The sequence below is a fragment of the Athene noctua genome, chromosome 4 (genome assembly GCF_965140245.1).
Source record: "Athene noctua chromosome 4, bAthNoc1.hap1.1, whole genome shotgun sequence".
NCBI classification, from domain to species: Eukaryota; Metazoa; Chordata; class Aves; order Strigiformes; family Strigidae; genus Athene; species Athene noctua.
Window position 1 is genome coordinate 84,002,915 of NC_134040.1, and position 25,500 is coordinate 84,028,414.

Below are 25,500 nucleotides of genomic sequence, written 5' to 3' on the forward strand. Positions count from 1 at the left end.
CAAAAGGTCCAGAGGTGAGTGCTGGCCAGAAGCAGAAGGGTCAGGGGATGCAGATGGGTGGTAACTGGATTAACAGAAGCAGCTGAGAAGAAAAGTATTCAGCAGGGGCAGAAGGTCAAGAGAATATCTATCTCTACACCATTAGGGCTGAATACAGGAAATCTACGGTTTTACACCACTAGGGCTGAATGCACAACCATCTCTACATTACAGATTGGAAACTGAAGCCAAAAGAGCGTAAGGCCAAAAATATTAAAAGTGTCTACTAATGCGCTGAGCACGACCTGTCACTCCCACAAGTTGAGTTTTCTGAGTGTTTAGCATTTTTGAGAGAGATTGCTTTCCAAGGAGGCTGACAATCCCTGGCTGGGGTACTGGTCTCCATTTAAGTGAGGCAGCTGGAGCCGGGTGACGGTGTTCCCAGCATTACTGCACACAACTCCAGCTCTACCCACAAGCTTTCACGGCCCCTCAGACCTCATTTACTCAGCCTATCTCAGAGGGTGAGCCCAAACCAGGCCTGGTGCCACCTCTGCTGCTCTCTGGAGGCATGGGGAAAACAGCTGGTGCCAGCCACAGAAACTTATGGACGCAAGAACAACCCCAAGAAACACTGTTTGGCCCCCAGAATACTTCTACCAGACAGCTACACAGCCCAACAGTGGTTTGTCAGGCACTGCTGTAGCAGATGAGTGCTGCACCAAGGGATGGATGGCCCACACGCATCCTGTTTCACCTCTCCCCCTTTGGCCTGCGTGCTCCTGAGAAGAAGAGCAGAAGACATTACAGCAGCTCCACAGCACCTGATATGCTGTGCTGGTACAGGAGACTGCAAAATCTCCCTCATAACCTGGCGATCAGCTTCAGAAGTTCAATTAAATATTTACCTTAGAAAATTACAACACTGATTTTAATTTATGTTCTCTGCTTTTCTACAAGTTTGTAGGTAGAGGAAACGGAGCTTTAAGGTCCCAGCTACTGAGCAGAGCAGCTCTGGAGGAGCAGGCTCTATGCTCCCACCAGAGGTAAGCACACACTATAGACCCTACAGCTGATGGGAGGCAGGCAAATGCCAGCCGTCCCCCTGCAGCACACACTACCTGCCCATCCTGCTCAGGCAGGGGAGTAGCTTCTGCCCACCTTGGCATGGGTGCCCACTGGTCAGCAAGGCTACCCACCACAGCAGCTAGCATGATGTCCCATATACATGAAGCCTGCACAAACCAAAACCATCAGTAAAACTACAAACTTGAGGGAAAAAAAAAAAAAAAAGATTTGGAAGCATCCTTCAACATGAATTTGTGAACCACCATCATCAAAACCTGCAAATAAGGCCAAATACAGCAGTTCCTGTATCCACAGGTAGAAATTAAACTACAATGCTTGAAGGGGACATGGATTGCTGAACCGTCATAAAAATATTTGGGCTGCAGTGCCACATCCACACGTTACATTATGGCTGTAACTACACACTCCTCAATCAGACTTTGCTAAATCGAACAATGTTTTCCTGCGCATACGATTACATCGACTTTAATTAGGTAACTGGCTCAGTGGTTTTGATTGTTTCGATTGGGTAAAACATGTGACATGGACTGAGCTATAATTAAGATGAACTTTAAAGATAAGTGTTCATGTTTAAGTGGTGGAGCGGACACATTTGTCGCTGCCTCAGGACGAAGGAGTAAGAGCAGAAGTCGGAAGAGATCCTCTCTTTGCTCAGTCAGTGGTTGCTGACCTCTGTTTTTCATTATTACTAGGAAGTGGTCAGTTAACCCTCATCATTAAGCAATAAAGCATGACAGAGAGTGCTGATTAATGCGCTGCTCACAAATACGGTCAGGCATGAGGAGAAACCCACGGCGGGCTTCTGGCAGTTTTAAATGGCCATTAGTTACAGTTGTGCAAAATGAAATTAAGCCAGCTAATCAAGCACTGAGAAGCCACGGTTCTGCTCGAGAGTCAAGAGTTCCCAGGAAACAAAAAGTACACTATGCTTACATACCATGAAAAAAGAAAAAAAACCACCACCCCTGACAGGCTGGTTAATGAAAAGACATATGATAAATTTGACCAAATAGTGAATAAACGTAATACCTGCACAGCACATATTAAACTAAGTCCACATCATAAAGAAAGAAAGGGAAGCAACAGATTGACTTCAGCCATCACCAAGTTCATGAGCAGTCTGTTAAAACACACTACGGAATAGCTGCCATGCTGCTGCAGATGACCCTGCCCCCAAAATCCTCCCTCTTCTGCAGGCAGGTTTGCTATTTTACCCCTTGACAGACTCAGCCACACAGCCCTCTACGTCCCTGCGGTTGAATTTTGGCAGCACCTGGATTATCACACGTATTCTGCACGTTCTCACATGGGTTTGTGGTTTGTAAACTCTTCTCCAATCAGACCCAGAGAGGTGAGGAAGCATGCAGAGCAAACAGTAAAGCCACAGGAGAAAGACACAGGCTAAACATGCACAGAGGCACATGTCAGCTCATTCTGTGACAAAGAGGACGAGCCTGAGCACCAGGAGGTTTTGCTAAACAAGTATCTCTCTCGCACTTTAAATTTAACCATCCTTTATCAGCCCTGGCAAGCTCCACTTTAAGAGGTTACCTCCATGTCTGTAACGGGAGAAATGTTTTTATCACGGTCTGCCCTGTGGCCCTTTCTGGGTGCTACAGGCCCTTCTCCCCTCTCTTTCTAAACCTTTGTTTCCGATTTCAGCTGAAGCCATAATTTACCCCACAGCTGGATGGAAATAGTTTAATTCTAAGGATTTCCCTCAATTCTTCAGCTGACAAACTTTATTTTAAGTGAAGCCTCCGAGCAATCGACATGCATATGGATTTGGGGTTACAGACCGCATAATCCACATGAATATGGATTTTGGAGTACCCCCACCTGCATTATATGGTAACATGCTAGCTCTGTCTTTGCCTGCTGAATTTAAGCGGGCACCTTTGCTTGTAGAAGCACACATAGCATTTCCCACTTTCCTTCTTGGTACCCTACTGTTCTTGCACCGTGAGCTTGTTATTGAAGGCGTCGAGGGCAGAAAGAATGGCGACAGTAACAAGGACTTTCTCCTGATTTTAGTGGAATAGTAATAGAAATTATAGAAAGTGTGAGAATGGTAATAGGAAGAGCTGAAATTGAAGAAGATGATACTGTGCTTCAGTTCTCTATTTCTGGAACGCTTTCTAACTCTATGGAGAAAGGGATGCTCAAGTAAGCAAATTTATCCAAATATTGTTGAAAAAACCTCTGCTGTTCAACCCTGTTCTGTCTTATTACAGACCTCTTTGAGCATGTACTAATACCTATGTTTTGCTTGTGCTTTTGTCCCTCATTTTTTCATGAGCTTTCCATGAATAATCTTTTATTATTAAACAGTTAGTGAAAACCTCATCCTTGTCATATATTTCCTCTTCCTACTCTTAAATGAATAATTAACACGAATAATTGGTAGGTATTCCTTCTAAGCTTCTTACATGGAAGCGGATTGCTTCACAAAATAGAACTGAAACAAGAAAAGATGCGGTTCGGTGTGACCGCTGTATTCAAGTGCTTGCACTATTTTCCAACACCCTAATTTATTATATAAAGCTGTATGCAGTGCTGCTCTATTAAAACATACACACATCTACCGTACTTGACAGACTGCCTGCTGCCCTACATTCAGCACAAAGTACCTGCATGATGACACTGCAGAAGTATGAGGATATGAAATATCACTTATAGTTCTCAGGGCTCTATAAAACACTCAAATATCTAGAATTCAACTGCCGGGCTGCGTGCACCTTGCATACAAAGTCATTAACAACTGCCCTCCCCTCAAACAAATGAATGTACAACCTGATAGCTTCGTTCACGAATATGGTGCTGTCACTGTAGGAATACTGTCTTCCTGTTATTACTAAAAAGACTGCAAGTAAAGAAATATTTTTAAACAGGTTAGTGTCTTTCAATTCCTTTTTTAATTTTATGAATAATTTAGTATGCCAGTGCACACAACCTAAGAAGTACTTATTATTATTTTTTCCCGATAGTCCATCATTATCATTCTGTTGTATCAGAGAAAATTAGCACCTACCACTTACATAATTTCAATCAGTATTGTTAAGAGTGGAATTTGCATGCATGATATGGTGTATAGGCTAACACAAGTCCATTTGCTGAGTCCACGTGGTAAAATGGATGAATAAATAATTGAATGCTTAGCTCCAAATATATAATTATTCTTAGAAAAAAAATTAGAGCACAAGTCTGTGAAAATACATATAATAATACTCATCTACAGCTAAATACCCTAGACAAAAAAATGCATATTCAGAAACGGAATAATATAGTTAAGATTCCTAAAATGTTTATAGAAAACTTGCATAAATGCCCAAGTTTTCAAAGTACAGGACTATTGGACTTCTTCCCCACAGGCCTTAGCTTTAAATTTAAAACGTTGTCCCAGCCTAACGAAGTGTTAGCAGAGTGCTTGTGCAGAGCCTGCGAAAGGTTTGTAAACCTTCAAACTGCAGTTCAAATTGTACCTGTCAGAAGTTATAGCGCGGTTGCTCTGATCTGTTCCCACACACAGCATCATACAGTCTCCCCCTAAGAAAGCAGCATTACCTTTTTTAATATCATCCATCACCCTGCTCTGACGCTGCGAGAACTGTCTGCAGTATGTCCACTTCCAATACGCCAGTCACGTCGGTTATTTGTTACATGTAAAGAAATGAGGGAGGGGGCTTTACAACAAAACATCAAGTCCAGTCCTCTTCTGTATTAGAGCGCAACACAAACCAGTTTCCAGGTGAAGTATAATAAATCGATGGGTACAAATGAGAAAACTCATAGCTCTTATGCCTGGTAGTAGCCCTAATAAATGCAAATATGCCATGAGCACGGAACGAGTGGAGAAAAATCCACTGTTCTGGATAGAGCTTTCAGCAAGACTCAAGAAGAATTCAAGGCAAATGAGATAAGATGTAGCAATCTGATACAACTGCATTAATGCTGACAGTAACGACACCTCTTCTAGAAGAGGCGTGAAACATTAAATTACAAGAATCTAAAATATTCTGTTTATCAGAATGGTCAGTAACTTACAAATGACAATGCCTTTTGTTTGCATCTTGCAGGAACAGTACCAAAAGTTCCAATGGCACCCAATTTTCTTCTAAACCTACGTTATACTGTTTTTCTGTTTTATGGACATCACATTGTGTTTTAAAATAATGCATCTGTCTCTCTATTGCTGAGGCTATTTCCATTTTGGTATTTTTCTCACTCTGTGACTTGAAAGTCAGCCTACGTTCTAAATCTCTAGAATAAATTTCTAAAACATAACTTTTCCACATTTATTTTGAGGCATTTATTTAGTCCTTTTGAATGTCTTCAGATACTCTTTTCCAGGCAAGACTCACTGAGTAGCTTCAATAAGCATAAAAACCTACTGCCTAAAATGTAATTCCATTACAGCTTTGTGCTCTTATTACTGGTCACCTGGTCTACTGTGGGAAAAAAAAAAAATATCTGTAGACCTTTTTAATAATTTTTATTTAATAAATCAGAAAAAATAATCTGTTCGGAAGCATGGGAGTCAATCTTGGGAGGCAGTATTATGATTCAGACTTGACAGAGCTTTTAAGTCTGTCTTTCCCATTTGCAACCACATATTAACTAGCAGCGTGAGTCAGCAGGAGATCTTTGTTAAGTCCAGGCAGAAGCCTGAGCTCCTCTAGCAGTTAACCAGGCTCTGAGAGGGTAACTCTCGGCTGTTTTTCTCCTGCACTCACTTCCCTTTAGTGTGAGCTATTTACTTTCCAACTAATAGACTGCAAAGGCCATCAATACAAAGCAAAGCAATTTGATAGAGCGAAAAACATCAGGGACATCTTCTAGATGAGAATCAACTAAATCCAAAGCAGACTCTTCTGCTTTGAAAAGCAACAGTGGAGGGAAAGTCTGGAGCGAGGGAGACTTCCCCTGGGAGGAGGAGGATCAGCCTAGGGAGCATATAACAAACGGGTCATCACGGGCTGCCCCCAGGAGTGCTGAGAGCGCCGACTCATGTCGCCGAGAGACCACTCCTGACTGCCTTTGAAAGGTCATGGCAATCGAGTGAGGCTCCCGGGGACAAGAAGGGTGCAGGTGTCACTTTTGTCTTCAAGAAAAGCAAGAATACTTTTTTTTTTTTTAATGGTGAGGATGGCCAGACATGTTGCCCTGAGGGCGGAGTCTCTGCCCTGAGTATCCTTGAGAGATACTCCAAAGCCACCTGGATGCAACGCTGAGCAACCCGCTCTGAAGCAGGAGGGTTAGACTAGATAATCTTCAGAGGTCTCTTCCAACCTCAGCAATTCTGTGGTTATATGATAATGCTCTCCCATCTGGACAAAGTTAATCCACACAAAATGGTGCTCTTCTCACAAACCTGGGCACATTAGCACAGCCTTTGATAGTGCTAAAGGCACAAAGTGATTAAGGCCTGTCTTCCTGTACTGGGTCTGGCTGAGCTGGGATTGGTTTCCCCTACAGCAGCCCCATGGTGCTGTGGTTTATACTGGGAGCTGCAGGGTGTTGGCAGCACCCTGGTGTTGTGGCTACTGCTGAGCGGTGCTTACACAGCACCAAGGTTTTTTTCTGACATTTCCCCCCCCAAGTGGGACGGGGTGGGCAAGATCTTGGGAGGGGACACAGCCAGGACAGCTGCCCCCAGCTGACCCAAGGGATATCCCAGACCATGTGACGTCTGCTCAGCATAAAGCTGGGAGAGAGGAGGACGGGGTGGGGGGGAAGCACCCTTGGTCCTCCGAGGCAACCACTGCGCGTATGGGAGCCCCGCTTCCTGAGAAGGCCCAACATCGCCTCTCCACGGGAAGGAGAGAATAAATCTGTTTTCTTTTGCTTCCACGCACGGACCTTTGCTTCGCTTTGCTTATATTAAAACTGTTTTTGTTTTACCTACAAGGGTTGGTTTATCTTATTTTCTTTCCCCTCTTTGCCCTGTTGAGAAAACAAGGGGAAAGGCGGGGGAAGTGGTAGAGCGACTTGGTGGGTACCTGGCATTTAGCCGAAGTCAAACCATCACACTTCCACACTGTAGCCAGCATTAGATGAAGTTCTACACAAGGAAGCTTGATACAAAACTACAGAAAGAAATGTATAGCTTTTGAAAAGAAAAACTGTACTGCCAGGCCTTTGCAGCATATGCAGAAAAGACAGTAAATTAATCACATCATAATCATGTGTTTTGGTAGCCTGTGCAGAAAACTTAGACAGTCTAAAGGTTCAAACAGAAACATTAAACATGTTGGGATGTAGTGTGTGAACAAAGGCAAGGAAGGATGAATTTGAGGAACCATTTGAGGAACCAAACTCCCTCTAATGCAAGTATCAGTATGTACTAGAGAAGCTGGATTACAGTTTTCCCCAATTCACTTCGGTTGATTGGTTTAGGCACAGCTCCTAAGACCCTGAGGCACCTTGTTGCTATTTAGCTGCAAGTAGCTTTCCGAGGAAGCACCACCACCATCAATGTTCCTTGCACACAATGACCACCTAGAAACCTTGCTCTGGTTGCTGTCGCAGAACAGGTGAGGAGTCTCAGACTTCTCAACACCTCAAAACCTGAATTCTGATCCTCACAACAGATTAACAGGAATGTCTAACTACATGATGCCTTATTTATACACCCTCAGTCCCACCTTGTCAGAACTCCAGCTTATCCTAAGGACAATGTGGATGGTGATTTAGAATGGATTAGGACCACAAAGTCAAAAAGGCTCTTGTCCTTGGAGTCCACATTTGCCTGCTCCTGAAAACAAAGTACATAAAGGATTATAGAGATTTAAAGAAGACAGAGAAGAAGAGAGAAAGTCAATGCCTGAGGCAGATGAATGGTGCCCTGGAGAACTGGACTGCATCTTCTTTACCATGGACTTACTTCATAATAACAAGCGAGGAAAATCACTAATTATCCTCCTTGTTTCCTGAATATCCAACCTGAGGTCCACAGTATGATTTTGCAGTAGCTCCAGCAATCACAGCTGCAAATAAAATCAATAGGAACTGGACATATTAAGCGCTACAAAATGCCAAGTACTTCTGCCCCCTGAGGTCCCAAATATCATAATTCACGAACCCCAAATCAGTGGGTATCTATCTATCTATTAGTCTGTGTCTTAACTCCTTGACTGTAAAACAGGGGTAATAAACACTCATCAAGTATTGCAAGGATAAATTAAACAATGTTTGCGAAGCACTTAGATATTATAGCGACGAGCACCACAGAAAAGCTCTGTGAGAAATGAGTAATTATGTATTCTGAGCAAGGGCTGAATAGTAATCAGCAGCAAAGGCACAGGACCATACTTTGAGCAATGTGAAGAATACAAGATATTGAATAGCTGCTCATTAATTGAACGTTATCCAATCTGTTCAATGAACAAGGCAAGAGGTCTAATGGAAAAAGTTGTATGTAATTGTGTAATTAAGGCTGAATTAGAAATCATTACATGCAGTGCAGATGAACAAAACCCACGCAGACCACTAGCATTCATTATTTTCATATTTAGTTATGATTTCACATACTTGATCCCCCCCCCCCCCCAATGTATTTTTAAAACAGTAAACTGAAAAAAAACACAAGCAGCTCAAAAACCTTGTACCCACCATTGCAGCTAAGATAAGAACCCACACAGAGGAGCAGAAAGGGATGGGAGAGGACACGATAACCTCAGGCAGCCTTGCCACTCCGAACTGTGAAATGGGAGACGAAAGGGTCTGCAACGCTGCCCGCAAACAGGAGCGGGACACCAGCAAGTTTTACTGCGCAGGAACCACAGCACACACAAATCCCAAGCACGTGCTCTCATTTGCTGCGTGCGGGGCCTAAACACGGACCTTAGGCTTCAACTACACCTACTGCCACAACCGCAGGTGACGTACAGACTACAGAGAAAGCTCACGTGTACTGGCCACTCCAAGAGCTGCCCGAGCTGCTGCAGCAGTCCTGCAGCAGGTATGGAGCTCCCCACTGCAGCATCAGCAGCTTCTGGCACCCCTTCACCTGACACCTGAGGAGACTGAACAGAAGCCTGCTTGTTTCCACTTGCTCTTAGCATGGATGAGGTGCACACAAAAGCCCCACATCATCACCACTCTTGATATCGGTGAAAATGGACTGACCGGCCCACGTTCCCTTTCTTAGGGCCCTGGATTTGGCAGCTCAGCTGTGAGAGATGGCACCAAACAATTTTATGGGTTAAAACCAGGTAATAATTCTGTCTTACAGAATTTCCTCTCCTCAAACAATAAAGATCTGTGAGTTCAAAGTTGACCACGAGCCATTATTGTTTCTAAAAAACCTCAAACTGCCTCAGCCTAAGTCTAGACTTCAAACCTAACATAGGCACTCCCAACCTTCAACAACCTAAAACTGTGCTGCAAAAAAAGGCTGAAATTTTGGCTTCTTTTAAGGCAATGGGAGATTTGCCATTACCTTTTCCCACTCTATTTATATCCGAGATGCTAGCAGATGCCTTGTTCCCTCTGTCTATAACAGACAGATCTGTATGTACATTTTATCTCACTTTTTTTCGGCTGGAGACTGTTTTCCCACCCTCTTATTTAAAATGGGATTAGGAGATACAAAAAAAAAATGTTTTGTTTCTGGCTTTATATATTTATATATTTATTCTGAGGTTTTATCTAGTTTGAATTTCTCTCAGACATGACACTGCAGAATTCCTTATCTCTAACATTGTTTCGCTGAAGGCACCTTGCAGGATTATCCCCTTTTGGTTCTCAACTACTTAACCTGACACTGGAAGAGCCTTTTCAGGCTCTAAAAATCTCCTGAACCTTGAAGGTTGTAGAAGAGAAGTGCTATTTTGCTACTAAAAGTGAAAATTATAACATTGCTTCAATAGGCTGCCAACGCAGGTAGATAAACAGCATTTTATAAAGTGGTATCTCTCAAGAAGCAGTACCATAAGCGTAAGGAGCTAAAGCATCTGACTAAGGATGTTTTATGATATTGGATATGCTTTATGCTGTTTGATAAAGAAGGTCTTGTACACATATTTATGTCCAATTGCAAACCCCAATTTGAATGTTCGTGCATGCTTTAGTTATCCATTTACTGCTGTACGGTACTAGGCATCACAAAAAAAACCAGCAGCACAGCGTCCAAGGAACCAGACCAATTATACTTCAATGACAGAGGATTTCTCCACAGCCAGACCCTCACTTGAGGGGATGACCACCAAATGTAACCAAGCATGAGGTCACCTGATGGGGTCTGGGGGTACCTGCAGAGGCTTAGTTGGATCAGACGGAGTTATTTCTAGAGGACTTTACTCTCCTGAGCTTTTTTCTGAACTCAAAACAAGAAAAGTCATTGCAGACGACAGGCAACAAAGTAATTCTGCCTTCTGCAAGACCTGAGTACTTTACATCATTTTTTTTGGCAATTGGAATCCTGTATTCCTGTGAAGATCTGGGCATCCACGGCTACAAGTGGAATATCCTAAAAATGTATTAGTTAGCTCATCTTCTCTTTTACTACTCCTACTTCCTTCATTTTTTTGTGTCAGATGAACTCTCCAACCCTGCCAGAACACAATATTAGTCAAGAGACCTCTTCGATTTGCCCTTTACTATCACAGATAACCAAATCATATTATACATCAGCTATTTCTCTTACAATCCATTTCGAAGTAGGTACTTAAATCCTTCTGACTCCTTTCGGGAGAGCGCCCCTAGAAGTCCCTCTTTTTGGTGCTTTACAGCCTTCTCAAAATATCAAACTACCTAATGTAATTTTTATCCATTTGCTCTTATTGCAGTACAGTTCTTAGTTCAAAATAAATTCTCCTCCCTCTCAGTTGTCTATTCCTCAACTGTGAAATATTTATAGACAGCAATCATGTCCCAACTTAGACTCTTTTTGGGTAAGCTAAAAAAAGCTAAAAGCATTTAGTCACCTGACATAAGATAAATTTTTATTCCCCAGATCATTTCAGAAGCTCTCCTAATGTGTTTACTTGACTCTGAATCAAACTGTCTTTAACATGCTGGTGACCAGAAGCATACACAATACTCCATATAAGCACTCCCAGCATCATTTGTACCACGATGCTGTGAACACTTCCCCGTTTGCTTGAAATACTTGGCGTATCTGAAAATGAGGATTTTTTATAACTACATTACACAAGTGGCTCAGCCATCCTGGAACTACAACCTAGAAGATTAATTTCCCAGAAAGCACCCTGTCTACCTTCCCTATACAGCACATGGAAAAATTAATTCCTTTTCAAAGAAAAGGCCGTTGAAGTATTGAAGAAAACACTAAACTAAAGGCTGTGACATTTGAGCTTCTGTTAGCCAAAATATTTGTGGCCACCTTAAATCAGCATTCATTCACAGGACCATCCCACCTCTATGAAGACTGACCTACCAGAATGGTTATCCTGTGATGTGCTGAAAAAGAAAACAACTTAAAAAAAAAAAAAGAGATTACTGCAACTCAGTTCCCTGTCACATCATGAGAATGCCAAAATTCCCCCTCTTTTACAAGGGTGAAGAAGTTAAGGCCCTGAAAGCCTGTGTGATGCTTGAATTTGTGGCAATGGAAAGGCTGTTACCTAAGATAAACCAACCTTACCACTGCCTGTATGCTCTGTTTACTGCATATTGTGCTTGTGCTGGCTGGCTATCACCTACTCAATACATTATTTTATAGATGAAGCAGTCTAGAAATTAGTATTCATAAAACAAAGAACAAAAGACAATCAAAAGAGTGCAGGAGGAGAACAGTTGCACGCAGACCTCCTAGCATCGCGTGAGCATTTTTCAAGGCTAGACAGCAGCCTGTATTTAAATTCTCATCCCTGTACTCATCTATCCCTCTCTACAGCAACACCTGGTTACATGGTAAATAACAGTTAGAATGAAAAAAAATGGAAAGTGTTGGGGGAGGGAAGAAATTATTAATGCTTTTTGGAAAGGAATAAATGTGGTTATTTAGCTTCCTTGATATAAAATATTTTTTCAAATAATTTCCTAGGCCATTAACCAACTTGTGGTTCTTTGTGGCCCTGCAGCAGCTAAACTCATCCATTCTTTGCTTGTTTTGAAACCAAGACACTGTACCACCTAGATGGTTCCCAACCCCACCCCTTCCTTTCTGAAATGCTACCCTAACACATTTGCCCTGTTAGCACTGCACTCCACACTTGACACGCATCCAGCATTTAATCTTGAGCATCGGAGCTTCTCACGCAGGCCTTGGATTTCAAGAGCCACAAGGAAAGCTTTTGCCTCCCATTCCACACCGCGTGAGCTGTAAAATATTGTTATAATACATGCCCCATCCTTTATTATTCTTTCTTTTTGTGTCACACTCCTTGCTGGCTTTTTTTTTTTTTCCCTTCCTTTTTGGGGTCCCAGTCCAAACCTTCCTAGCTCGTTCCTCCTACCGGCCTCCCAGACTCCAAGCTACTAGTAACTAAAGCCAACTAGGAGCAGGAACAGAGACTCTATTTCACTGAGCAATAACCAGGAAAAGTCCTTTTTATATCGATGAAAGCATGGAAGGCTGGTGGCAGCTTCAAACCTACGATGACTTAATTATTTAAATTTTATTTTACACCTATTAACCATAGCATATCAAGTAAGAGTAGCAGCTGCTACATGAATTTGACCAGCTCACTTGCCCTCAGCAGATCACCCATCTGCTTGCTCTTCACCTAATATTTCTGTTTGATAGGTTGTAAAACAGATTCTTGCAACAGGTCAGGAACAGAGTGAACTTCAAATCCCACATAGAAATTTCTACGAAAACATATGGACATCTATACTGAGTGATGTCGAATTTAGAGAGGCCACTGACCTTATGAAAGTGGATAAAAGGAAAATTGCAGCCTGTGATGGAAAAACACTGACTCCATTACAGTGAATGAACAGAAGAGGGGAGAGTGAAGAACTGTATGTATAATTAATTCAGTAATACAGACCTACAAAATTCATGGGTGCACAAAATGTAAAATAGTGTGGAAAATGTCTTGTTATAATGTATCACTATCAGCTTCTACAGCATAAAAAAAATACTGCTTCTTTAAATGATCAATAAGGTAAACTTTCCTGTTCACCAGTAGTATTTTATAAAAATTGAAGTTATGCTAATTAAGCGAACTACTCAAGAGCTATGTATTCTGGTATTTAAATTCTCATACCTTGATATTTTTTTCCCACCTCAATTCAAATGAAAAAATTTAAGAGGCACAGGGAGAGGCTTTAGTTTATCTTCTACTGGTAGGTTTAGAGCCTTAGAAAGTTCTTTCACTTACACTGCATGGGAAAATGATAGGAAGACTACCTGTTTCTGAAAAAACATGTTATGCATGACATATCACTCTCCCTCTTGTGTGGCCTTCTGGAAGCAGAGACTACAGAGAGTACTTCCAAAAAAAAAAAAAGTATCCCTGGGATATTATGCATCTGGCCCATTGCTAAACAGTTGCACAGTGCCTTTGCTTGCCAAAGAACTGAATTTATGTACCACTGAATTTTCAGGCTGGCAATAGCTTGCAATCCTTCATGTGAAGATGAGTCTCTAGAAGGCTGTTGGATCCCTTTGGTTATGGCAAAAAGACGGGCCTTGGTGCCTGGCAAGGCAGACTGGAGTTACCCCAGATGACTGGTGGGTTGGCCCTTGATCTTGCAGCCCAGGTTGTTTTATTTCTGTGTTTTCAGAGCAGCCTGGCACAAAGGGAGACGAAGAATGGGACTTTTTTTTCCCCGTAACCCTATCTTGGAGGCAACCTCGGTTCCCACAGCTGTGCCAAGTCCCTGCAGATTGCTCCATAAGGAACTTCATCCCTTCCACCACTGAAGCAAAGTCTTGGATAACCTGCTGTTCAAACACACAGTAGAGGTAGGATTTCTTTGTTACCAGGCTGCTTGCTGAGGTGCACAGCACATTTACTATATCCAGGAGGCCATTTAAACAAGACGGCATCAGATTAGACTTTGAAAAGTTTCCTTCAGCCAAATTTCCCCCTACTTTAAATAGGCAAATAACAAATGTTCACGTGAAAAAGAAAGGCAACCCTAGAAACTTCTGTTGCTGTGACTGTGTTTCAAGTTCTGAGGTGAAAAAGAGATCTCTGTTTCTGACTTAAAATAGCAGCACTAGCTTTAAGGCAAACCTCCTGGAGCAGAAATCAACAGCAAAATCTGAAATTTATTGAACATCACATCTTTGTACTTTTAAAAAAAAAAAAAAAGGACAAGCTTCCCTATAACTAACACGATACAATTTGTTAATTCTTCCATTTTAAGGAGCCAAAAATCTCCCAGCAAATATGCAAAATAACTGGAAGATGGTCACTTTTGCTGTAGTCTTTAGCACCATTTGGAGATGAAAAAAATGCCTTCCTTTCTTCTTACCTTCAAGCCAAAGAAAGAATCAAAAGATTAACTTTAGCAACCTAAGAAGCGATATAAATTTTGATTTAGGACACATTACCTCATACTTGTCTGGAACTTGAACAAATGAAGACTAAAAATGCAAAGCATACGCAAGAACAGCTGTGATTTCTGACTTCAAGCCTGTTATTCTGATTAGAGAAAGCTGGTTCCATGGAAAAAAAGAGAAGACAAGACTGGCCAGGTGCTTTAGGTTTGCTCACAGTATAGCGTAATGTCAGCACATGACTCTATCAATGATCATAAATCAAAGTTTAAATAATGCCATCACTGGCCATATCTGTAATTTAGAAAACCACACAATATAGTGATCCTAGGTAAAAATGTATTATAAATAAACATGTCTTAACTTTTGCAGTGACACCATTTATCAACACTTTTGCGGTTAAAGGATTTTACTGTTTGCAAGGCAGATCAAATTTATATTAATGACACAATCACATTTTTTCATACCAGACTTGACTGTTCATCAAGTCAGTCAGCAAAAAGTTCATGCTTACTTGATATCAAAATTTTGCACTTCGATAACTTACATCCCTGTAATGAATTCCATCTGAAAATACTTTTGAAATCTTACTACTAAACCCATTTTAATACTTTTTTGGTCTACAGCTCTCCTTCTCAATAAAATTCATTAGACATTTTCTGCAAGTCCCCAAAATAAGATTCACTGGGAATACAATTACCAGATCTATAATTGGAAATGCAAGCTTTAGTCTCTTTGTTGGTACTTCCTTGGTTTTAAATTTCAATACAGTTGTTCTTTTCTGTTATAATCCCTCTGTTTTACAGTATTTCAGAGGAGCACAAAGGAACCGGCACTCCAAAGCTGTTCAAGGCGGGCTGACAGTGTTAGCAATCTAGCTGAGACCTCAAGAGCTGGGTGGTATACTGTGATCCCGCTCCAAAACCCTATGCTCTCCGTTGCTATGCTTGCTGACACAATTTGTCTCTTCTCATAGAATCATAGGATGGTCTGGGTCGGAAGGGACCTTTGAAGGTCCTGCAACGAGCAGGGACATCTTCAGCTAGGATCACTTGCTCTTGTCCTTCCACTTAAACACTAGCTGCTCTCTCCCATCTGATTTCCATCCCACCGTATCTTTTGAAGGACTATCGGTACGTAACTTTTTTAATTAAATTAAATTAAGCTTTCATTTAATCAGTAGAAACTAATGACCAAAAGCCTCTTTCCCTTCAAGAAGAACAGAAGATCCATTCCAAGAGGGCACAAGCTGAAACACAAGAGGGTCTGTCTGAACACCAGGCAGCACTTTTTTTTACTGTGAGGATGACCAGTCACTGGTACAGCTTGCCCTCAGAGCTTCTGGAGATATTCAAAAGCCAACTGGACATGGTCCCGGGCTACTGGCTCTCAGTGACCTTGCCTGAGTAGGGGGGGGTTAGACCAGATGACCTACAGAAGTTCCATCCAACCTCAGACATTCTGTGGTTCCGTGAAAATGGCCCCCGCTGTAGCTACTGTATTTAATAGCAAGGGGAAGAGGGGGCCGTTTCTGAAATAATATAATTTCTTCTGCCACTTTCTACTGAAGAACGTTTAGTGGATCAAGTAAGAAATACGCATGTGTGTGTGCACGCGTGGGCACATGCATAGTGTGTAAAATATAACTGGAAAAAATATTCATAAATCTTTAAAAAGTCTATACACATGACTTCAGGGAAACGGTGAATGAAACTTGAGTGATCCCCTCTATTCTTTTACTACAATCTTTTAGACAGAGAATAATTAATTTTTACTCAAATAAATTAGCCACTGTATTTATAAGTTTCCTAGTAAGTTGTTTCCATGTGCTCAGAGGGAGTTTTACTGTTTTCTTTGTAGTAAAGACAAGAATGCAAGCCCTTAAGTAAAGAACACAGCATTAGCTCAGAGCTGAGACAGATATGCCCAGGTTCTACATTTAAGGTAGTAGTTCCACTTTGATTTATTTTTTTATTTATACCATGCACTGAACTACCACAGTTTTAAAAACATCCTCATGAACACACAACACAGAGTAATTGCTACAAATATTTCATTTAAAATAGTAAACCTCAGGATGTGGTGGTTTATTGGTCATGTACCCAGCTGAAAAATTTATGACGAATCTACAAAAAAGTTTTGTTGCTACAGAACTATCAACACAAATAGATAGTTTCAGAACATTTGGAGCCAAAAATGTTTATGTTTTTGCTATGTCCTTTGTTGGCTAATACTCTACAATGCACTTTTACGCATATATATATGCACACACACAAACATATATATATGTAGGTATAAAAGCAGGAAAGTGCAAGCCAAATTTTCAGTGTTTGCACAGTAACAATGCTACTGGCAGCATCAAAAGCTCACAGTCACGTGCACACCCAGCAGAAGTCTCAACAGTGTTCACATACCACTGGTAGGAACATATACATTAATACAATAATTCTAAAAAAATATATTTGAAGATAATTTAAAACTCCTATCTTCAATTTTTAGGGATGACAGGGTTGTTTTGTCTTAACTCATAAACTTTCAGTAATTATTGATAAGTTTTAACTACAGTTAAAAATGTATTTCTATGCCTGATTATAGAGTAATCCTTTCCCAATAATTTTGGGTTCTGAGGCTTGGAAATGTAGTCTTGCTACTTTGTTGACTCCTAAAGGGAATCCTTGGTAATTTTTCATAAATTCCTGTAAAGTTGGATAGGGATATCCATCAGACTATGTCAGAGAGGACATCAAAAGAGAGGGGTGTGGTAAATGTAGATACACAGTAGCTTGAAATTACAGTGATTCAAGCCTGGGAAGGACGTTTTCCTGGAAGGCAGGAAAGGAGGAAGGAAAATAACAAAAAATGCTGTCACTTCACTAGTATATGTGCAGGTGTCTGCAAAACCTCACCACCACCACAACAAAAGAATATCCTTATGACTCGGAAGGCAGCTTAGACATGGGGTTCTATGTCATCCATGATGTGGCACATGGAGGAAATCACTCAGTGAAAACCAGGAGGGTTTTCCAGTTCATGTGCTACATTAAGCAACTAAAAACCCTCAAGGAAGAAGCTAGGGAATGAAGGCAGCAAGGTCAGCTATTGCACAACAAACAGTAAGAGAAAACGCTTTCAGAAGGAGGAAACCTTTTCCATGTCCTTAGTACTTTGGGGATTTCATTTCGACTAGATTGATACTTTTGATGATAGATAGACTGATAGAGAGATATTACATGAGGTCTTGACTTCAATGACGCACAAGCCCTCCAGGTCTATTTAACAGAGAGCTAAATCCTTATTGCCATCAACAGCAGATTTAATGATCACAGAAGGAATTAAACATACCCCAATACTGCCTCACTCTTTCAGTGCACGAGCTGGACACTGGTATTAAGAGCCCATTTTCTTCCTTCTCTGTTTTTCTTCATGAAAATAAACCAGTAAGTAGATATTGCTTGCTTCATCAGTGGTTGTAAGAACATCTACTCAACAGCAATGGCTTCAAAAAACCTGTATTTATGTTTTTTGCATGCTGTGAACTTTTATTCTTTACTGGGTATTAAAAACTTGATTTTTATCACTTGAAGAAGTTGCTTGCAAAGTCTGTAAGTCAAACATTTTCTTTTACCCTAACAAGCCAAGTCACAGAGAGGCAACACCTACCAGCAGACCTGCAGCACTCTGAGTGATCCTAACTTCTTCCTATTGGGATGCCCAGGGATACCATAATTAACATAAAATAGGGAGATGTCAGCAAAACATTCCTGTGATGATAAGGCTATCAAAATACAGTCTTCATAAAAGTTCGAGTCCTTAATGAGGAAAACAATCTCTAAGAAAAGCACCAGGATCAATTCCTGCTTCCTTGCCAATCTCCCACAGTACTGTAAAGCCAATTCTCTTTTGCTGAAAGATGAAGCAGATGCACTACTGAGTCGAAAGCCCTGGGAGGTACCCACAGGGAAGTAACTCACCTGAGTGAATTGTACTGTCACCTAGGGCTGCCAAAGCAGGATGAGAGAACCCTACTTATCCTCCAGTACGGGAGAAGCAGGAGTATGTCTACATCAATTGTATCTGTGTCCATTAAAAATTACAAAAATACACTTGGATGGGTGGAGAAGCAGCCTGATTCAGCAATGGTGTGAAGTAAAACAACACATCCTTTAGAAGGCGTACACTGCAAGACACCCTGGCATATTCTACATAAATTACACCACGTGTAATTGGACTTCATTCAACTTTTTCTTTTTTTCAGATTAACAACACAGAATTTTATGAATAGCAAAAAACACACAAGAACACATATATGCATGTGTACATACACTTCTATTAAAAAAAAAAAACAACAAATCCGCAGGTATTTTGCCTTTTCTTTTTTTTTGATGCTTTTTGTTTTGTGCTGTCTTACCTTCTACTGCTCTCTTGAAGAAAACTTTACAGCTGCCACATGTAACCACCCCATAATGACATCCAGATGCTTCATCTCCACACACCAAACACACTTTGGAAGGTCTTGAAGATCCAGTTGATACACTTCTCAATGAAGAGCTGGAGTCAAAAAAACAAAACAAAACAAAACAGCTATGAATATTTCAAATCACACTGGCCATAATGCAAAGTTCAATTAAGAATTTATAACAGGTATATCGCTCAAGGCACCTAACAATTAGGAAACCACAACTCTTCCTGGCAGTGTCTGGTTGAATACATGAATTGCTTTAATTAGTAAGTGCAATATTTTTATTGTCTGTTTTAAACCACCCATAATATATCAATGTTAATGTGAGAAGTTACCACAAGGGCAGGGGAATTTATTGGTAGCAGATGATTAAAACTTAAAATAAACAACAAACAAACAAACCATTCTGGCAGCAACCTGATAGCTATAAATTTTCTTTCTGTTTGTTTGTTTGTTTGAAGCCTTTACAGCTAAGGAATACTTGTAATGAAACCGCTAAGACCATTTTATGAAATAGAACAGCAAAGTGGTATGCACTCTCCTGTCCGCGTCCCTGCTTACCACTGCGGTGGTCCTTGAGCTTCCATCTAATATTTCTGTAATTTAACAGCTTACTTCAAAGTAGTTTTGAAGCCTTTTCACATTCTGCTAGTGCAGAAGACCCTTCCGTATGACTGTATGTGCAAGAAAAGCAGCACTGGAGGTTCAGAAACCATCCCTGCAGTTTTGCAGACTGATTCATCTTTCAAACCTAGCTTCAACCATCCACTGCCCTCTAAAAAGACGGGGCATTTCTGTTGCCGGCTTTTTTTAAACCGTGACTCTCCGAAGGTATCTTTAGGAAGTATTTTCCACTGGCAACTCTAAAAGGCAGCAATCTTCAAAACCAAGCCACATTTCATGATGCAGTGAGAGTCTCCTCCCTCCCTTCTTCCCCCAGGAACTGGAAATGCCACCCTAATGGAATCGGCACGCTCAGAGAAACGTGCCAGATACTGAAGGAGATGAAAGCTTTGGCTCCCTCCCACGCCTCCAGAGGGCTGGGGAGAGTCTGTCTTCCCACACAGGCTCTCTTCTTCAGGTAAACGTGACCTCTTGCATTTCTTCACACGTTATCTCTCTGAATGCTGCCAAACAACTACAAAAACAATCCTAAGAGACTTTACACCGGTGGTGAAATAATCTTATGGTTCAAATTGCAGGTCACAGGCTATTTGTCAGTCAGTCACTGGGAAACGAAGTTCAGGGGCAGTCTTAATTCAAACAAAAGATTACCAGCTTGCTTAAGAAAATTCAAGTATGCACCCTTTGCCTTTTTTCAATTTTCCGTCTTCCTTTAAAGAGGTATAGAGAGGCCAAGTGATTTGTCCAGGGGCACAGCACAAATGTCACTCCAGATCAAGGACTGCAACTCTCCCAGCCTGTAGCTCTACTGTAACATCAAGTCTAAATGTCTTTTTAAATGACAGCATTCAGATGCTAATCAAAATATTCCAAATAGTATTCCTGCTCCTGTCTGCTCGGTAGTCTGTTAGATTCACTAGTTTTAGTCCTCGTGCTATTTATACTTTCATTACATAACATCACACTACTTGATAATTGCTAGGTGATGTCATTAGCTCCTCTGTTAGAGACAAAGGAAAGCCGCACCACATCTATGTTAAAATAAGTTCTGTGTGCTCAAGTCACAGTCACAGCTATGCACACCGCGTTAATCTACCCCTAAGGAAAGGTACCTTCTCCGGGATATGCCAAGACTGTGCTGGTATTCAGCTCTGCATTTGGATTTGTTTAGGCAACGAATGGGCATTTCTCCCTCTAGCACATTTTATACCGTGTGAAAAACGTTAAGCCTCTCATTAAACAAAATTCCTCAAAAGGTGTCTACTTTCTAGAGAAAAGGTCAATAACCTGGAGAATTAACTCCTTGAAAATTCTAGTTTTTTGCCTTTTCATTTCAAACGGTGGTATTTTGTCTGAGGAGGAAAACATTTGAATTCTGACATACCACCAAAATGTCTTGGGGCATTTGTAATTTTGATGCTGCATGTTCCCATTTCTTCGTAAAACTAGCAAAAATTTTCCTGGTCTTTCAACCCTGAAAAAGGTCAGTGTATTTTTAATATCTGAAAAAGGTAATACTCTTACAGAGCTCTTCCTGTGGAGAAATGGAGGTTTCCAGGGTATCACAGCAGCATGCATGTTTTTTTATTTATAAATACATAACACACGTACAGACACATACACTCTCTCTATATATAGTATGTATATAAGTATGTATTATTTTTAGTTAAAAATAAATTGTCATGTAGGATTTGAGGAAGGTGGGAGAGTGGTTTTTTTAGATACAAGATACCCTACAAAATTTCACTTACACAGAATTATTGGGTAAAAAAAGCCAGTAAAGACACGTTGCGACACCAGCCAATCCGCAATTACTGAAGGCCTACCTGAGACATAACCTATAGCATATTTTACACAGTGCTTCTCTAAACCAAGGCCTTGAATATAGCTGAAAGTTGAAGGTACAGCTTGAATACAAAGCATGTATTCAACTACTCAGCCACAGCATCACAGGTGGAAACTTAACATTCTGAAACAAAATTCAATTAACTCCCATGCATCTTTTAAAAAGTGGAATAGGTTAAAACACAAGTGAGGTATTTTCATTCCTAACAGGAGTATCCAACATGGAGCAATTCTCAAACACTCTATTGCAAAGACACATTGGTATCAGCTGTTGGTACTTAAACCTCCTCCAACCTCTGCCAGTTCTAGCTACAATTGTCTTCTAATGAGCAATACTTGGCTCGTTCTAAAAATCTCTTATATTCTTTTACCCATGTTACACCAAAGTATCTGTCAATTCAAAATGCTGTTATAATGCCTCACAAAAAGGTAAAGCGGTGTTTCTTCATACCTGTAAATAATAAAAGGCCGAATCCAAAAAATATGCTCAGATCATATTGCTAAACCTCAGATTAAGTCATTCTCTCCATAGGAGGTTTCCTTTCTCAACAAGGCACGCATGGATGGTTACACCTTTTTCTCCTGAATCTATCTTACATTCAAGCTGTCATTCCTTTCTCAGCGACATACCCATGGTGAACAAGATCTGCATCAAGATCTGACTGGTGAGCAAACTACCTCTCTGCCCTCGTTTCAAGGCCAGATACCCAGTGTTTACGACATAGAAAAACACTTTATTCATTGCTCTTATTAAACCAATTATCTATATCCTATAATACGTAGAGGGAGAAACACTACACTAAAAAAACCCAACCCACTCTCAAAGTGCTTTTTTTCATGCACACTCCAAGTTAAATATTTCCCTTTTCATTAATTTTCCATGGAAACATCCCATAAATTTCTATCAAGTAATCCTAATGTGAAGTGGTATGTGGGAAAAGTTACAGGCAGGAAACACTTAATAGGTAAAAACTTAGTGTTAAATTCAGTTGACTATAACAGATACATCCATTAATTTAATTTTAGTTTTTGTTTTGGAGCTCAGTTTGGTTTTTTGCTCCAGATAAGAAATTCAGTTACAATAATCTAGATTATTTAGGTAATACATCATTCTCTCTTTTAAAAATACAAGAGTTAGTCCTAGTAAGAACTGATACCATAAAAAAAAGATCAGGAACTTTACAACTGGCTCCCTGGACAGCCTACTGCCAAGTATCTATTTGAATGACACAACAAATCTAATGACACCTGTAGGTCACATCAGGATTGACTTCAGATCAACTGAAAACACTGTGTTTACATATTTGTCCAAATCCAAATTAGAGCCTAAAAACTACTTCTCTGATATTTAACAGGTTTTCTTAAAACCTTCACACAACGGACTATTGTTGACCCAGAAGATTTCTTGTGGGCAGCAACCTACTCTCAACATAAGCTTCTAACTGAAAACACAAGAAATGTGAAATTGTGCCACAGTGCTCACCACTGTTTGCAGAAGCCAGTGGTTTCCATAGGCTGATTAGGCGTTATTACTTTCGTGTTTTTCTCATTTCCAATACAAAATTAAAAAAGCAAACACACGCTCCTGATACACACACACACTCCGCAGGATTCAAATACAGGCGACCTAACGAAGCATACATATTTTATCACAATTCTTCCGCAGCCAAGGGCAGCACGGAGCAGTTTAACAATGCCAAATGTATCTTCTAAATTATTTGTAAAATGGTTGCTTAGATGGCTCCACTAACATTTGTCACGTTGTAGGGTATGGGACTAGGAACAAGCCTGATTTATTATCCTCAACAGTGCAAATGCTGGCAGTTAAATGCTGACCTTGACTAGCCATTGCCATCAAGTTCGTTTGTGTGTCTGCAAGTTGGCTTTAGTAATAGTTATATGGAGAATTAATTAGAAATAACAGATTTTGTAAAGAAGAGTCAATAAACCCACAGATAATCCAGCATTTCAAAAGCTGATTATATAGGTTATTATGCTTTTCAAACCAGATGTCATACAGGAGCACAGTTTAAACAAATGATGCCTCTCTGATGATAAAATGAAGCGCTCCAAAGAGGCATAAGCTGCAATATGAATCCCAAAGTCATTTGTTCCAAGTGCTTTTATTATTATGAGATCTAGATGAGTCCTTTTTAATTCCACATCATTGACTTTTCTTTTTCATACAGAAATTTTCTGGTAGTGCAACAAACAGGAATAACCTGGGTACACCTCAATAAAGTTATGCGAAAACAAAGGTAAAAAGAAGTTGAGATCAGCATCACATCTTCACCAAAAGAAAAAAAAAATCTTTAGGGGGAAGAATAATCAGGAGACTCGAGATGCAGAGACTTCCTTCTACCCTCCCATCTAATTTCTGAAGGGGTGTAACCTCCAGAGAGAGTTATCTTCTACTGGGGACTGGCACATGAAAACATGATCCTTAACTCTGCACACACAGATACTGAAACTAGGTTTAGTTTCCTGTGGCCCGAAACAAGAACTCTGTATTTCAATGGTATTTCACAACCGTGATGTGGACGGTCTGGCTGGGCGTGGAGACCGGAGCTTGGCCAACCTTTCACAGCCAAGGAAGCTCAGATGGTCGGGAGGCGGCCAAGAGTTGACCAAGAGCAGCCCAAGAGCCCCGGCGCCAGTCGTACCACCGCAGCAGCACACCCACACGCTTGGCCCTCACCATCCCCAACGCAGCAGGCCAGCCCATGCCCCCAAGGGAGAGAAGAAACTCCCACGCTGAATGACAACACAACTCCTCGCAACCTGGCACTAAGATCAAGAGACTGATTACCAAATTTATGCTACCCTGGAAATATACTCCTTTCTCCCTCCAACCAGTTCCCTGAATTCTGCCTGGTTTCCACAGCTCATCTCCCAGCCCCAAATGCTTCCTTTGACCGGCCACTTCTCTAGCAGAGCTCTCCCCTTATCTTCCTCTTTCTAACTCACCATTCACTTAGCCATCACAGCAGACAGCATAACCATTTCCTCTTCACATTACCTCCATTATTTTTGTGCCTGTTTACACACCAACAATAATTTAACTGCCCGAGATAACTCTACTAGTTACTTAGTGTCCTGGTTCAGCTAGGGTAGGGTTAAGTTTCCCTAGCAGAGAAGGGGAAGGATCTCCAGCCGGGTTATTCATACCATGCTGACGTCAGGTCCGGGCACAGCAGCGCGGGAACTTTTTCCTTTGTGGCTTTGGTGGCGGGGAGCACGGGGCTGTTTGTAACCATTGCAGTATTTCTCTGTATAATTTTTGTCTTGTTCACTGTTATTACGGTTTACTGTTGTTATCATTGCTACTGTTGTTGTTCAGATTGCTTATTACACTCTTGTATTAGATTTCTTCTTCTCTCAACCTGGGGTTTGTGCCCTACTTGTGTCAGAGGGTGACGGAGGGACAACGGCAACGTGGTCTCCGGTCCCAGCAGGGCTTAAACCAACACACTTAGAAAATGTTATACTGGTCTAAAGTTGTCTAATAGATTATTTGGCCACTACACAATTATGTTGGTCAGGACCTTCACCAGCAGCATCTCCCAGATTCTGCTGCTAGTTTTAACTGTCAGTTAAGGTTTGACCACTATCAGTTTTGCCATGCATAGCCCACATTTTTTAAAAAGTTTCACTGCAGGAAGGCACCCTGGCTCTCTCTCGTAACTACTTGCATAAAGCAGATTAGCAGACTGGAAAATGGTATTTCTTAAATGTCAGACTATATAAACCAGTCTTCTTGTCAGCAGACCAAGATAGCATAGAGAAGTGAAAAGGTGCAGAGACGAAATGATCAGATTTTTGGGGAGAAGGCAGTCACATGGGACCTCATGAACGCAGAGCTAAGGAAGGACCTAAGCTGAAACCAAAACGCCCCCGAGCCTCAGCAGCAACACCCCTGCATGCAGATGGAGCAACATTTACCCTCTGACGTTTGGCTTTACAAACTGCTAAATAACCTAGCTGCAAATTCTGCTGGCTGAGTTTCTTGGGGCATTATCCTTCTCCTACAGAGATGAAGACAGACAGTTTCAGAAACAATTACATTTCCTTAAATAAAACAACAGGA

At 41.0% G+C, this 25,500-nt stretch overlaps 1 protein-coding gene across 4 annotated transcripts in view; it reads right to left on the reverse strand.

The window, feature by feature from the left end:
- Positions 1-25,500, reverse strand: part of NR3C2 (nuclear receptor subfamily 3 group C member 2) — a 220,181-nt gene that overhangs the window by 79,920 nt on the left and 114,761 nt on the right. For all 4 annotated transcript variants that reach the window (XM_074905916.1, XM_074905915.1, XM_074905917.1 and 1 more), the window contains one exon: positions 18,894-19,033. In XM_074905916.1, coding sequence (XP_074762017.1) covers positions 18,894-19,033 — 140 coding nt within the window. The remainder of the gene's footprint in view (positions 1-18,893; positions 19,034-25,500) is intronic.